Source organism: Microcaecilia unicolor, chromosome 11, assembly GCF_901765095.1.
Source record: "Microcaecilia unicolor chromosome 11, aMicUni1.1, whole genome shotgun sequence".
In the NCBI taxonomy this organism is placed as follows: Eukaryota; Metazoa; Chordata; class Amphibia; order Gymnophiona; family Siphonopidae; genus Microcaecilia; species Microcaecilia unicolor.
In genome coordinates this window covers 207,478,395-207,494,781 of record NC_044041.1, presented here as the reverse complement: position 1 = coordinate 207,494,781, position 16,387 = coordinate 207,478,395, and the positions used below count along the sequence as shown (strand labels likewise).

General features: G+C 42.1%; 1 protein-coding gene across 1 annotated transcript in view; it reads right to left on the bottom strand.

The window, feature by feature from the left end:
* Positions 1-16,387, bottom strand: part of MACF1 (microtubule actin crosslinking factor 1) — a 303,837-nt gene that overhangs the window by 149,956 nt on the left and 137,494 nt on the right. The window contains 7 exon segments of the mRNA XM_030220015.1: positions 572-780; positions 2,302-2,425; positions 2,582-2,758; positions 3,876-4,406; positions 10,065-10,232; positions 14,512-14,724; positions 14,814-14,963. Of these exon segments, the coding sequence (XP_030075875.1) occupies positions 572-780; positions 2,302-2,425; positions 2,582-2,758; positions 3,876-4,406; positions 10,065-10,232; positions 14,512-14,724; positions 14,814-14,963 (1,572 nt within the window).

The following is a 16,387-nucleotide window of genomic DNA, read 5'->3' as shown; positions in this document are numbered from 1 at the left end:
CTTCTAGGGGTCATGCATGGCAATGGTTTACGTTTGATGGCACTACTGAAGGTCATGGAACAAAGAAAAATCGAAAGCTTTATTCACATCCCAGCACATAAAATAATTCTCACATCAGTATCGGCTTGCACTTACTTTATATATATAAAGACCTCAGTAGCGAGACTTTTCACACACGGTGCACAGCCTCTGGATTTGCTTCCTTCGTCATTGGTCTTTAAATCATTTAAACTTTAATATTTTCTTCTAAAACCTAACAATTCAGCTATATATTTTTTATATCTTAGTTTTTAACTTATAACTAACACTTATCTTTTTTGCAGGTCCTTGACCAAAAATAAAAGAATATATAGATTAAGTACATATTGTTAGGTTTTAAATTTAATTGATTTAATGATGAAGGATGCGAATCACAAGGCTGTGAACCTCATATGAAAATTCTCACTACTGAGGTCTTTATATATAGTGTATGCGCAAGCCGATACCTAAGTGAGAATTTTTTATGCGCTGGGAGGTGAATATTTGTTAAATAGAACAAAGTCATTCTCCATTTCAATAAGGTTTCTCTCACCCTGTTCACTGCAAGTGATGCTTGAATACAAGTGGATGAAACACAGTCCAGTTTGTGTTCTTCCAGATTCTTTTCCGTCTCTATGATCCACTGTAGAAAATCTTCAAGGGTCTCCTGGACACTCTGAGACTCTGTAACTGACTTCTCAAGTAAGTGCAAACGCTCGGAGAGCTGGCTAGAGATATTATGGAATTGGCACAGGATGGAGTCTAGAAGAGAACAAAAGCCTTTAGACCAACCACCTTTGGGACTAGAACGCAAAATGTCAACCTCATGTTTTCAGGTTTCCGTGGCCACTGACAAAAAGCTTAGAAAAAATTGCCTAGAGCCCCCACCCCGGTTAAGCTGATTGGCAGTGCAAGCTTTGTAAGAGACATGGGTTTGATTCTGAGCCCTGGCTCCTGCTCCTCGCATAGTGGCATTCACAGACTCGTGAGAGAAGAAATCCCAAACATTACTTTAAGCATCAACACAAGCCTGCAGCTCAGTAACAGTAGTGAAAGCCTTTTAACTTAATGGGAAGGCAGGTGGCCACTGCTGACCAAAGATTTCACTGAGGGTTAGAGGTGGAAAGACTTCCCTCTAGCTTTCAAGGTGCGTGCTATTTTAAGATGAGGAGAAAGGGGGGAGGGGAAATGGTACTATGGTCTGTGCTTCCTAGCCAAAGGCTTTTGTAGTAAAATGGTTGGACTAGATGGGCTTCAGAAAGTTTTTTCCCACTTCTGTGGCAAGGGACCTTTTTCTGCAACCTTTCTGATGAAGCCACACATGATGCAACATGGACCACGTAAGATTTCCAATCACACTCCATATAACCCTCTCTCTACAAAGTATTATTTTGTGAATGGCCACTGAATATCTTTCAGATTCTTACAATGCACGATTTAAAATGTGATACGATTATTTTGTAGTTAAAGATTAAAAGTAAAGCACAGTTTCGCTTCAGTGCTTCTAAGGCCGCTTTAGAGCCTGCTTATGAAGACACTTTTACTCCAAGTTTATAAATATTTGACATACTGCTCATTATGTTCAGCACTCGGAGCAGTGTACAGAGCTAAAAACAATAACTACTACTACTATAAATCACTTCTATAGCGCTACCAGTCGTACGCAGTGCTTGACAATTGAACATGAAGAAAGACAGTCCCTGCTCAAAAGAGCTTACAATCTAAATCAGGACAAACAGACAGGATCAATAAGGATAAGGGAAGGACAGACAGAAGGACACAAGGATAAGGTAAGATAACTAACACAGATAATATATATGTTGACTACACATACCTTCATTAGTTTATTTACAAGATAAAATACTTGTTGATTAAGTACTTTAGTTCCATTATTTATAGTGTTGACCCTGATACCTGCATCTACTTTTTCTAATTAGGTTCAAGTTTATTTAATCTTTGATATCAGAAGACTTTCTAGGCGGTTTACAATGTCTATCATCAAAAAAATGAAAAATTCCATTTGCAGACAGTAAAGGGGAAGAGGTAGATGAACTATCAAGCAGTTCTTTGGCAGTGACTCGCTCACAGGTCCCAGGGGAAGGAAAAAAAAATGAGTGGTTCCAATCCTCACCCTGCCCCTTGGAAAGCCTCTGCTAAATGTAGGGGAAAATGCGTGGGAAATTTTCCAATGACCTTTCTATCAGAGTCATTTCCATGGGTAAATGAAACTAAACACTGGGATGCCTGTGCTCTCCCTTCATTAACAGCTAGTTTGCTGAGTACCTGTGACTTCCTGAATGACTTTGCCATCTAGGGCTGGATCTCCCTCTGTCTCCAGCAGGACTTGTGCCATCTTCTGCACTTTTTCTAACTGTACCTGATGATCAGTTAGGTCTCCTTGCAGATTCTGATCCACAGACAGAAAGAAAACACAAGGTTTGAGTTATTAAACAGTGACAAGTAAATGCAATTCACACACACTCCAGAAGCAGCAGCCTGCAAAAGCAGAAGGAGCTGTGTCAGCAGCTACACAGTCAGGTCCTGCTGACTCTCTACCACTCACCTTGGCACTCATCAGCTGTTTCTGAAGGACTATAGCTTCTGAGCCAACAGCTTCAGAAAGGAGCTTCTGAAGGACTTCCCGAGTCTCCTGTAGCCATGTCTGGAGAGTACTTGCCCCGTCCTGGAACTGCTCATATCTATGCAGAAGAGTTTTTAGATGGGACCCTAACTTGGAGCACTAGAAGAGAAAAAGAAACATGAAACAAGGAATGTGTTAGAAAATCTGCTCACCATTAACTGGACTCCAGTATAGAACACAAAATTTACAAACCCGCATTACACAAGAGTGGTTCAAGCTGAAGACAAAATTTCACTCAGCCAAGTGACGTGCAAGACACCGAGATATAGCTGGTAATGCGGGGCGAAGTAATGATTACTGTGTATCTGCAACAGAGTGAAAATCTTTCCCAAACCTGGTGGCAGTGCATACAAATCTCTCTCATGCATATTTATTGTGGCTATCCTGAAGACCTGACTGGCTGGGGTGCCTCCAGGACCAGGTTTGGGAGCCACTGCTCTAAACTCCGACTGCATCACAAGATCCACTGAGTGCTTTTCCCTCCAAAACTGGCCCACTTTTTCTTTCAAGACGCTTCAGTCTAGCTACAGTTGCTTCAATTCGTGGACAGATTAGCACCACGTACATTTTATAAATAAAATGGTCCATACTGCCCAATTTCCACACAAAGACTTCTTCCTGTGCAGGTGGTGAGACCATACTCCCCCATTCACTGCTCTTGGGATAAAACGATCTGTCACATCATCACTGTGAACTGCCTAGATACTAAATTACATTTAAGAATATCACTCATTGCAAACAGCCCTGAACGCGTAATTATAAAATATTCACATATACACAGCTACCCATACAGCATAAAATTCACATACACACACATTTCAAAGTACAGGCCTTGTCTAGCTCACAGAAGCACAGACACAGACATTATGCTTCACATAAAGTCCCCTTCAGTTCTTTTCTTCTAAGGGAAATAGTCGGAGGTTGAACAAACTTTCAGTATACAAAAGCCCTGACATCCCACTTAATTAATCTGGTGAGCAAAAGTCATATATAATGAAAGGGTGACCTGTTTGTTCCTTGCTCCCACCATATTTAATACATACCTACCCATACCCGGCTTTTGGTCTGTCCCAGACCTTTCCTCTCTAACGGCTGAACACATTTTCCTTGATTTCTACATATACACAATGTCCACATCAATGAACTAATGCTCTCTGCAAATGTGTAACAGAAAAGAAAATCAAACCCATCCGTAATGAAAGAAGAATAAACTCACCTCAGAGTGCAGAACCGTGTATCTTCTGGATGCATCTTCCAGCTTGTCTTTCACTAGACGCACAGCTGATGAAGACTGAAAACCTAGCTGTTCTTCCTCTTTACCCCTCTCTTCCATGTCCACAACATTTTGGGCTGATTTTGTAATGTACCGCAGGTCCCCCTTGTGAGATATCACATCCTCTGAGAAGCTTCCTTGTCGGCGGAGTAAAGGCGGCAGACACTCTGGCTGACCACCCTCCTGAAGCAGGCCTTCCAGCTTCTTCTCAGACTGCTGCAGCCAGACTTCGAAGTCCCCATAATCGTGCAGGAATTTGTGCAGCTCATTCTTTAAAGACTGCACCCACTTCAGCTGGGTCTCTGATTGCAGCAGGGAAGCTGCATAATGCTTCTTCAGCTCCAGCACATTATTCTGCAGCTGCTGCCTCTCATCGGGGACCAGGCCGAGACCCTCTTTGTCCAGGAAGGCCTGAGCTGACTGGGTGGCAAGAATGCAGTCTTGTTGCTGGGAGAGAAGCTCCTCATGATGTACCTGCACGACAGAGAGAACAAGAGCTCACTCCCACAGTAAGGAACCAGGTTTAAAGCTATATGGAACTGTTCTTACATAAATCACTTTTCCTGACAAAAGCAGAGTGAAGAAAACTGTAACAAACAGTTACAGGGGCCCTTGCTTGCTGAAGAGCTGCCTAGCTTGGTACAAAAGTTATACAATGACCATCGCGCATGACTATTCTGGTGAGTTTGCTACTCATTACGTGGTACTTCCGTATATCATTACGTACTCACTAGTTGGCTATCATCACCGCCATTCAGGGGTGCCCATCCCTGTGTTTTGCGGGGGCATCTTCTGCCCTCTACTAGGGGTAAACACCACCTTCCTCCTTCGGTGTTCCCACAAAATCGTATAAAGCTCTCCCTTGCCTCTAAGGGGAACTAAACACTTCGGAGGGGTCAGAAAGCCCTTCCAGCAAAGGAAACACACTCCAAAGTATATCTTTTCTCTTTTATATTAATGCTAAAATATATTAAATAAATGATTACAATAAAATTCTTTTATTCCAGTGTTACAGAAAATTGAATTTATCTCTCTGGCTGCCCTTTGGGAGGGGACTACACTTCAGCCTTAGAGAAGCTCTCCTTGCTTGGAGAAAAACTCCTTGGCTGTGTTTAGCCTTATACCTACGCCCCCTTATCAGACAGGCTGTAAGATGAAAGGCTAAACTTTCATTTATTCTCTGGATAAAATAATTTGGATTAAAGAACACAGGAAGAGATACACCATTAGTCAATCATAAATTTATCGTAGAAGCTTATTTATTACAAATAGGAAAATAGACATCTAATTGCTGCTTTGCCAATTACAATTCATAAATAGTACATACAAATAGTCTTTTTTCTTTCTATGTTCCTGTGGAGGAATTTACCAGCCTGGAGCAAAGCGCAGTTATGTAGTGATAAACTATTCCTTTTATACCTTTTTCTATGTGTACGTGACAATTCTCTGCTGATGGTCCCCCTTATCTAAACACAACATTTGATTTACTTGTTCCAGGAAAACCAGTCTCAAGACCTCTAACCATAAATCTTTGCACAGAATAGTCCTACGGCTTAACCTCCTTCTTCACCCCTCCCTGTTGCTGTGCTTGCAAGTAGAATATTAAGATTATACTGGAATACTGTCTGACTTTACCTTGCTGTTTTACAAAGTTGGACAAACTCTGCTCCACAGAAACAAAGGCAGGCATCTTAAGAGTTACACAGTGGTCCACCATCTTATTGGCCACAGATTTATACAATCTCCATACGTTTGACCAGGTTCCGCAGCCTATCCCACTATTTGTAAATGTTCCCACTGTAGATCCATACGGTCTAAATCATTCCTCATCAGTGATCAGATAACTAGTACAAACTGCTCCTTACTTTGTCTTACGAAGACTTGGATTAAAACTGTTGAAAAGTCCCATCCTTACGCTTGCCTCCTCCCAAACTATGTTATCCATTTTGTTCCCCAGGCCTCCAGATCTGGCGGTGGTCTGGCCATCACTTACAAGAGGTTACTTCTCCTTTTTCCTATCCGGAACTGCTAATCGTCAGAACTGACACAGCCTCACCATTATTTCTTCTTCTCTTTTAGTGCCCCCCCCCCCTTCTCTATCTGCAGCAGGTTGATCTGCTATATCGGAAGCTACTTTGTGCTTCCCTAATTTGCTCATTCTGGGTGATTTTAACATCCATGTAGATGATTCTACAGATCCCAAGACTAAAGTTTCCCTTGAATTCTTGTCTGATTTTATCTTTGTACCAATGGGTCTCTCTTCCAACCTATGCTGCTGGTCATACTTTAGATCTAGTATTAACCTTGCAGGAATCCCGAATAACCCTATCAGCTGTTTCTTCCTCTCCTCTCTCATGGTCTGTTCACTCTCACTCTCTTCCCCCTTTCTCTACCACCACCCCTTCCAACACCACCGGTACCCACTGGCTACTGGTTTAGGGCACTTCCCAAGACTGATGTGACCTCAGTTTCTCTCTCTCGTTTTCTGTTGCCGCCTGACTTCTCTGCTAAATCACTTAATGATCAGACTGAGTCCTGGCATTCCATTCTGGCACAAGGCCTTGATTCAATTGCTCCTAAGACGCTTATTCAATGTGACACTCCTAAGAGGCATAGTTGGTATACCCCTGCACTTCGCTTGCTTAAGCGTCAGTACTGCCAGGCCGAAAGGCTCTTGAAAAAAAAATCCAAAACCCCAGAGACTCTCCTCAAATGCCATCAACTCCACCAAGATTTCAATTATCCACTAAAAAAAGAGAAAAGGGAATTTTTTACTAAGAAACTTCTAACATCCGCTAATCCCTCCAAGGATCTCTTCTCTCTATATAAACAAGACACAAGGCACATACTTCTACTACGTACATCCCTCCCTCAGCTGAAGCGCTGTTTCTGTTTGTTTTTTTCAATAAGATAAATTCTTTAGCTAGTCCTTGTCCAGGGCTGTCCAAGTCTGCCTATTCCCATTTCACCACCTTCTCACACTGGTTTCTTTCAATGGTCCTCATTTGAAATCCCAACTCTTTTTTGCCAACAAAAACTTCGTCATACATGAAGACTACACACTAAGTGACCCTTTTCCTTCTTCCTGGCTAAAGATGCCGGAGCGGAATCTGCTACCAACGTTATCATCATTAGGATAGATCCCCGATCTTTGGAAACGTGCTATTGTTCAGCCTACTTTTAAAAAAACCCACTCTTGATCCATCTATACCTAGTAACTATCTTCCTGTTTCCAATCTTTGCTTTATGTCTAAAGTGTTAGAGAAAATTGTGTTGATTAATGTCCGTTTCAGAAAAAATACTAGCTGTTCATCCCCGTCAGTCAGGGTTTCGACCTCACCACAGCAGTGAAACTGTTATAACTGCACTTACCAGTGAACTTAGCACAACACTTTTAGCTGTTTCTCTTGATCTTTCTGTGGCTTTCGATCAGGTCAATCATTCCCTCCCCTACTTGCCCATTTGACTTCTTTAGGTATCTCTGGTGTAGACCTATCTTGGTTCACTTCCCTTTTTATGACACTATTCTTTTCAGGTTATGATAGATAATAATAATGTTTCTGAGCACAGGGTTCTCAGTGGGGGGGGGGGGGGGGGGGGGGGGGCAAGCCTCCATACGCTCCCCTCTTCAACCTCTTTTTTGAGTCCACTTGTTGCTCTTATTCAGTCCTTTGGCATTTCAGCACACTTCTATGGGGATGATATACTTGTACTACACCCCACTTCCCCATCTTCCTCTTCTCTGGCTCCACTCCATGCTTGCCTTTAGGCAGTTGTGAGCTGGCTCAAGGAACACCAGTTAGTACTAAATGCCGATAAAACTGTAGACTGTTGGTTCTCGGGTGCACGTTTACCACCACCGTCCCTTATTACTCTTTTTGGTACAACTATCACCCTGGTACCTTCTTTCCGATACTTAGGAGTCATCCACACATTTCACATCTAACAAAAATTTGTTTTCTGTTTTTTTTTTCATCAACTCAGGACTATCCAACACCTTTTTGATACTTCAAACTTTCATGTACTAATCCTTGCATTCTTTACATCACAACTTGATTACTGCAGCATTATTTATACTGGCCTCCCTTACTTGTCTCTGCGGAAATTGCAAAACACTACAAAACAGGGCCATTAGGTCATTATGCAAGGCTCACCATTCAGACCATACTTAACTGCTGTTGGAAAAATATCACTGGCTTCCCACTGAACAACGGATCACCTATAAAGTTGCTCTACTTGCCTTCAAGGCTCTTCGTATTGGTGTCCCTATCTGTCTTGCCTTACTATCTCATACTGTCCCACTAGATCTCTCCGTTCAATAAATGATCATAGGTTAATACTACCCAGTCCAAGACTTGCCTATGTAGAATCTACATGGCGCAGGATTATCTTCTTTCTTTTCCCACATACATGGAATAGTTTACCCATCACCCTACAAAGTAATAGTTCCATTAGAGTTTTAAGGCAGATGTAAAAACATGGCTCTTTCAGCAGACTTTCGGGCAAACTGGATGACTTGTTAAGTACTGGTTATTCCATTCACTTCTGCCGTTTACTCTCCTCAGCCTAACCTGTTCTCTACATACCCACATGATGTTAATTTTCCTGTCCTGTTATATTGAATTATTTATTCTTTAACCTCTGATATGACTGTATTGCTTTCCTATAATTTAATGGAGTTCCTTTCCTTCTTTATTTTTAGTCTGTACACCGCTCTGCTTGTCTTGGAAATAAACAAATAGAATACTGTAACACAGTAGGTGAGAAGTATTTAAAACACCTAACCTGCCTTCACTGCTCTGATTCTGGTAACTCCTCCTGCCTCCTCCCCTACTGCACTGATGTTAGACAGAAGATATTGCAATGCACTAGCAACTGAAAGTCTCTGCAGTAATGGCGATTGCCATGACGGAACAATGTAAGCCACATTGAGCCTGCAAATAGGTGGGAAAATGTGGGATACAAATGCAACAAATAAATAAATAAATGTGGAAATGCTGTACACTGGGGTTTGACTACAAAAGGAATCTACTAATCTTTCACCAAAATGCAAGAGAGAAAATACATTTACATTTATCAATTGCCTCTATGAAACTGCTCAAGGCAACTCACAATAAAAACATATGCAAGATTCCAGTTAAAAAGTGTCCTTATTCCCAACAATAAATTCAGCATCTTCCATTATCCACAGTTAATTCTGTACCAAATCCAGTTCTCCCAAATCCCTAATATACACCAAAATCTTGCTGCCATAATCAGCTGGCGGAAGTGAAAATAACCAGAATCTGGTAATTTGTTCCAGAGGTTCAGAAACTCCACTGAAAAATCGTTCTCTGGAGGAGCAGCCTAGCGATTAGTGCAGCAGCCTCTGATCCTGGGGAACTGGGTTCGATTCCCACTGCAGCTCCTTGTGATTCTGGGCAAGTCACTTAACCCTCCATTGCCCCAGGTACAAATAAGCACCTGTATATACTATGTAAAACGTTTTGAAAGTAGTTGCAAAAAAACACAGAAAGGCGGTATATCAAGTCCCATTCCCTCCTTCCTCCATCTGTACTGCAAGCAGGGCCACAGCAGAAAAATGATAAAAATTCTCAAATTTGATGATTCAGTTAATTCTAACAATAAGTACAAGCAATGTGAATTCAGATCTTCTGCTTTCCCACTTTTCAGACGAGGAAAGAAATATTCTTAGTTATAAAAATTAAACCTTACCAGCCAGGATGCTATAGAGGTGAGTGAAGAGATGAGCTACCATCATAAGAAACGTGTTACTTTGGAACATTTCACAGAGTAATACAGTAAATAGTGGCAGATAAAGACCAGCAAAGCGGCCAGCGTTGTAAATGTGACTCCATGCAGGCTACTTCCTCTTTGTGTTTAGGGCTGTAACTGACCTCCAGTGCAGTCTACCCTGCCTGTGCCTTTTTTTTTACTTTCTTTAAAGTGTGAAAATTATTTAAGTTTCACTGTGAGTGCAAACGCTCTATACTTTTTTCCCTATCTTCATGCCATAGAGGAAACCTCTGTGTTTATCTCATGCCTTTTTGAATTCTGCCACATCCCATGGAAGAGTATCCACCACCCTCTTTATAAAAACGTTTTTCCTGAAGACACACCATCTGCTCTTACCTTCAGCCTTTCGTATTGCTCACTCAGTTGCAGCACTACTGTGTCAATGGGTAACGACTGGGTCAGGTCCACTTCCTGTATGTGGGCCTCTGGATCTAGCGATTTCACCCAGTCCAAGAGAAGCTCTATCTTCTTCTTGTTTCGATCCAGTTCCTCGGCAGCTTTCACCTGAATATTAACATTATTAACATTAACGAGTGAATATGGCGATTCTGCTTCATAGCAAACACATACAGCCTCAGCACTAGCCAGTTCTCTCATCTCAGGGACAATTCAAAATGAAGCTCTGCTGCTGCTGAAGGCAGAACAGAAAGCAGAAAACATCAGGAAGCAAACCCAAATTACAGAAGGCCACTTTCCTCAAACCATCTTTGTGGAGCCAAAGGTGAAATTTCCAAAGCACTTTGACCAAATATTCCCAGATAAAATATTCTATCCTAACCCTAATTCACACAATTGAAGAAAGCACCTGGAAGATGACCTATTAGCTGGCAAAACCACCAGACAAGATGGGTGCAATTCCTCTCCCACCCAGCCAGAGAAATAGCCCAAATCACAAAGAATAACATACTAAAGAGTAAAGCAGAGATACAAGAGCAGAACAAATGTGCTACTGGGGAAAGGCAGCAGCTGCACTGCAGGGCAGAGCAGGCCGCAAAAGACACGACTGCTCCAAAGCAACACACAGTGACACAAAGAGGGCTGGGGCCACAAGATGGGAGTACACAGGTCTCAAAAACTGTGTCTCGAGTGCAGCTAGCAAAAAAAAGCGGAGGAATGGAGACAGCAGACTCAGGAACACGGCAAAGAAGGTGAGACGAAAACCTGAGAGGCTTCCCCAGGAGCAGGTGAGAAAGCGTAGAACAGCAGACAGGCACAGTATGCACTGGGAGTCTAGATGTGTGAAGCAGAATCAAGCAAAGGCACAGGCTGAGAGGTGCCGGCATTAGCTGTAAACACAGTGCTGCATGAAACAGGTCAATGCAAGGAATCCAGCAGGACCAAGTTGCAGATTGAGAGTGGACAGGGAGAGACACGTAACTTATACAGGCTGGAGAAAAAAAAAAGGCGCTTGCGATAAATACAGTAAATAGAAGATATCAGAGCAGCACCTAATGAAAAGAGAGTAAGCAAGACTGCCATTTGTTTCTATATTTTTTTAGTAACTTGTTTATTATGGTTTTAAGATTGTGAGTGTTTTATTATAACCCACAATACAAATACCATGAACTTAAAGTCTGAATCCACTGGGGGCCTAGTGTGCATAGACACCACTAATATAAGAAAGCCCATGGAGAAAACAGAAGGGCCTGGGGTGTGACAAGTGGCTGCTGAGTGCATAAGAGAGGCTTAATTAACAGCTGTACAGACAGTAACTGAAAAGATCCAGCCATGAGCAGTGCAGGATGGTAACAGGGGGGGTTTCTAATGAGGAAGCCAAGAAAACAGAGTGGTGTAAAGAAGACAAAAGTTCAACTGCTATGAGGACCACCGAGGAGAATCATCTGGTAATGATAGCGTCAGAGGAAATGACAAAGCATAACAGTGTCATAGCAGTTCTGGAAGACACGTTAGATAACTTCCACTCTAAGATGGAAGAGGTCGAGGAAGACTTAGCAAACAATAGCATGAGAAATATCAAGACAATTTAACAGCACAAACAGCAGCTAAAAAGAAGAAGAATTCAGCGCTGCAGGAAAAGATAGAGGACCAAGAGAAGAGCAGCCGATGCAGCAATTTGAGGATAAGAGGCATCCCCGAGAGTGTGTCAGCGATAAGGAACTTATGATCTTGTGCGAGGTAAAAATTCAAGAAAAGCTAGGCCTGGCACCGACTCAACTCCCTGTCAAGTCTGAAAGAGCACAATGAATGGGGAATCCATGTCGACAACAATGCCAGACTACTACTACTACTATTTATCATTTCTATAGCACTACAAGGCATACGCAGCGCTGTACACCATACACAAGAAAGACAGTCCCTGCTCAAAGAGCTTACAATCTAGATAAGACAGGTAAACAGACAGAACAATTCAGACCCCATCCAATAACGGACACAGTGCTCCATTATGAAGATGAATGCAGAGCACTGAAACTGGAGGATAACAAGTTCCTAATCTTCCTGGATTTTTCAGCTCAAGCTACAGCAAAAAAGTATGTCCCCCTACGCTTAAGGCTCTTTGCCAAAGTAGTTACATTCAGTTTGCTACACCCAGTAAAGCTGAAAGTATACCATACTGGAACCACAAACTTGCAACAAGGCTGCTGTTTGATAACTGGAGAATGAGAGGATTGGGGTTACCAGATCTTGCTAAGTATAACCTAGCCTGTTTGGCCCAACATATAGGAGAATGGTTATTAGAAAGGGAAGACAACACTCCAATGAGGGTAGAGGCCGAAATGTTTACCCCTTGGCGCTTGAGTTATCTCTTGCAGGTACAAGAGACAGCTTCCTGGGTCTGCACGAGGTCATGTCTTATTAGAATCTCTGGAGAATCCTCACCTCTTCCTGTGGGATTTCCACACATACTTCAGCTCTACTGCCTATCCAAGGAAATGCGGAATTTAATCCGGGTATTGCCAACCCTACCTTTAGGAGGTGGGGGGACTTGGGCATCCAGCATTTCTATCATGTGTTATATCCTGATGAATCTCTTCTGCCAATACAGAATTTGAGAGGAGGGGTCCTTATACAAACTGGGGACTTTTTTGCTTATCATCAATTATGCCACTATGTAACATCTATGGAGAGAGTAGCATTGGTGGAAGGTCATGCTATGAAATTGCAGTCGTTCTTATGCTTAGAAGACAAGGATTGCTTATAGATCTCTTTCCGTTGCAGAAGCCTATAACACATATTCAGGCTAATGGGCAACGGACCTACACAGATCTCCGGATGTAACTCTCTGGGTCTCCAGAATTCGAAGGTGATCTGTGTGAATGTCAATTTCGGACCTTGTACAGGGCATATTTCTCAAAATCTCAATTGCTTCATGTGGGTAGCATTGATACTCCTATGTGCCATAAATGCAATATTTTACATAATTCTTTCTTCATGTTTTTTGGGAGAGTACAGTTATCCGACATTTCTGGCGGTGGATAGTTCACTTTTTGGGAGGACTTCTGGATTCCACAATTCTGATGTCAGTGGTAGGTGTCTTATTAGACTGCCATGAGGTTTTATGTTTGCAGAGTGGTTGTCGCCGCCTCCTTATCCTTAAGGCAGCGTAATTAGGGAAAAAAATCTATTATGAAAGTATGGACAGTACCAGAGGCTCCTTCTTCTTGAGGTTGGCGAAGTATGCTCCATCACCATATGCTCCTGGAAAAACTCCATGTGGGCAAATCATTTGAGCGGAAGAAAAAAAGTTTTTCTATACGGGATCCCTATCTTTCATCATTATCTTCCACAGCCCGGCGTTTTGTTCTGAACTCCCTCAAGGTCAGAGGTTTTCAACTCAGTCCTTGGGGCACTCTCAGCCAGTTGGGGCTTCTAGGATATCCCTACTGAATTTAATTAAGTAACTCAATTGGGATATAAAATATTGAATTTAATGAGGATATTCTGAAAACCCCAAATGGCTGGGTGTGCCCTGAGGATTGGGTTGAAAACCCCTGCTCTAGGTACTACTGGAATGCTGGCCGGACTCACCCCAGGGGCTCCAATGTAAGGTGTATATATATATTTTTTTTTGAAAGAAGAAACCCAGGAGGTCTCCATTATAGGACGGTCAGTTTGATTGGGGAGAAGGGTTATAAGAGTACAGGCCTTTCCTCGTTCTCTTTGGCCAGAGTGCTGAAACTTACCCTGGACGAACCTTATCACTACACTTTTGGCTTCTGGATATCTAGGAAGGGAAAGGTGGTATGGGTTTTTCTGGGGTTTTACTTTTTTTTAAGAATAGAGGTATTCTATGTCTGAGGTAAGAACAGGGTGGGATGTTTGGGTGTAGGGGGGAGTGGAGTTTTTGGACTGGGGTATTGTTGTACATTGTCTTGATGACTCTGTTCGGTACCAGTTTCTTTGTTCACTTTCTTCTTGGTTTGTCACTACTATACAAACTGTGACCATCCATGACATGAGGAGAGGGTAGCTGGACGGGACTGGGGGTGTACATTAGGAGTTGGATGTGTTTAAGAGTCACAAATGAGACATTGTACCATTTATTTGACTGTTTATTGACTTCTTCAATTAAAATATTTTACCATAAAAACTGGTGTTATGTTGGCCACCTTCTAATCTTCAGGTATCATTTTTAATGACAGATTACAAATAGGAGACCTGAAATTTCATTTTTAAGCTCCTTCAGTACCCTGAGGGATCTTTCGATTGCATTGTTTTCTCTTCTTTTTAATATAATTTGTGAATTTTGTAAAATTACTTAGGAATGGGATTTCCCAGGGTTTAGGATCCATCAAGTCATGAACAAATCACAAGTGCTTTTTACCTTCTCTGTCACTGCACTTTCCAGTTCTTTCTGGGCTGTCTCAGTTCTTTGCTGCAAAGTCTGGTACTGTTCTTTCACCAGCTGCAGTCTCTCCTGCAGGGCTGCCATCTCACTTGGATTCATCTTGGCACAATTCTCTTCCAGAAACTCCTCCAGTGCTTTAATGGTGTCAGTACAGGAAGCGGCTTGAGATCGAAGCTCCTGCTGAAGACCCTGTAAAGTATTAAAAAATTCATGGGACTTTTCCATCAGAACAGGACGGTGCCCACCACTAGAAAGCATCACTGAAATTCAGAACGTACCTTAATGCTGTCCTGACTCTGATGCAGAGTGGAGAGTTCACCTTTACTAGCCATCGTTTCATGTTCTCCCACAGATCTCTCAGCTTGGGCCAGCCAATCACTCAAGTTCTCCAGTTTTTGTCTACAAGCAGTTTGCTGCTGCTGCAGAGTCTGATCAGGAAGCAAATGGAACCAAAGAGAAATAAGCATGTTTCAATGGGAATGTTCACATTGCTAAAATGCAAAGCAGCAAAGTTATGTTCAACACACCAAACTGAATGGGAACAGCCTGGAGAGCAGAGTCTGGTCCTTCAACTCGCATTCATACAGATCAGGGCTACCCCTCTCAACACCATACCACCCCCTCCCACCACAATTCAAGAATGCACATGGCAGAGCTCTCATCCTAAATTCAAAACATCTTTTTCTCGGCCTGACAATTTGCACATGTATGGCAAAATTAATACAGGATACAATAAAGAAGGGAGATATAGAAATCAAAATGCCAGCTCCCAGGTTCTGGTCAGATTATGTTTTTGATCTTTCTCCTGTCTCTGCTTTTGTAGAAGTCTTTTTATTTTTAATCTTGGCTTTGGGAAATGTGCACCTCATATCTAGGGTCTCTGTTTTTATTTGTTTATAAACTGTACATTTAGGTGTTTATTTTCAAGCTTTCTAGGGGATCTTTCAAGGTACAAAAATAATCAGTGTTCATCAGTGTTTGCACTTCACAGTTGCTATTTACTTGGTAAGTTTTCCAGTGGAATCAAATCCTTACAACTGACCTGTGTCAATTTTGGAATTGTCAGTGCAGAGTACAAGACAAGCCAAGGGACAGGTGAGAGTGTACTAGAAGTAATGCTTTTCCGGTTTTTATCCAGTCAACGCCTATTTTCATTTTGAAATATTGAGAGTGTTTTACTGGTGTTTATCAGTTAAAACCTACAGCCCTCTTTATATTTTGAAAACCAAAGAACATTCCACAACACGTTTAGAAAATCATTTCATATCATAAGTACATAAGTAGTGCCATACTGGGAAAGACCAAAGGTCCATCTAGCCCAGCATCCTGTCACCGACAGTGGCCAATCCAGGTCAAGGGCACCTGGCACGCTCCCCAAACGTAAAAACATTCCAGACAAGTTATACCTAAAAATGCGGAATTTTTCCAAGTCCATTTAATAGCGGTCTATGGACTTGTCCTTTAGGAATCTATCTAACCCCTTTTTAAACTCCGTCAAGCTAACCGCCCGTACCACGTTCTCCGGCAACGAATTCCAGAGTCTAATTACACGTTGGGTGAAGAAAAATTTTCTCCGATTCGTTTTAAATTTACCACACTGTAGCTTCAACTCATGCCCTCTAGTCCTAGTATTTTTGGATAGCGTGAACAGTCGCTTCACATCCACCCGATCCATTCCACTCATTATTTTATACACTTCTATCATATCTCCCCTCAGCCGTCTCTTCTCCAAGCTGAAAAGCCCTAGCCTTCTCAGCCTCTCTTCATAGGAAAGTCGTCCCATCCCCACTACCATTTTCGTCGCCCTTCGCTGTACCTTTTCCAATTCTACTATATCTTTTTTGAGATACGG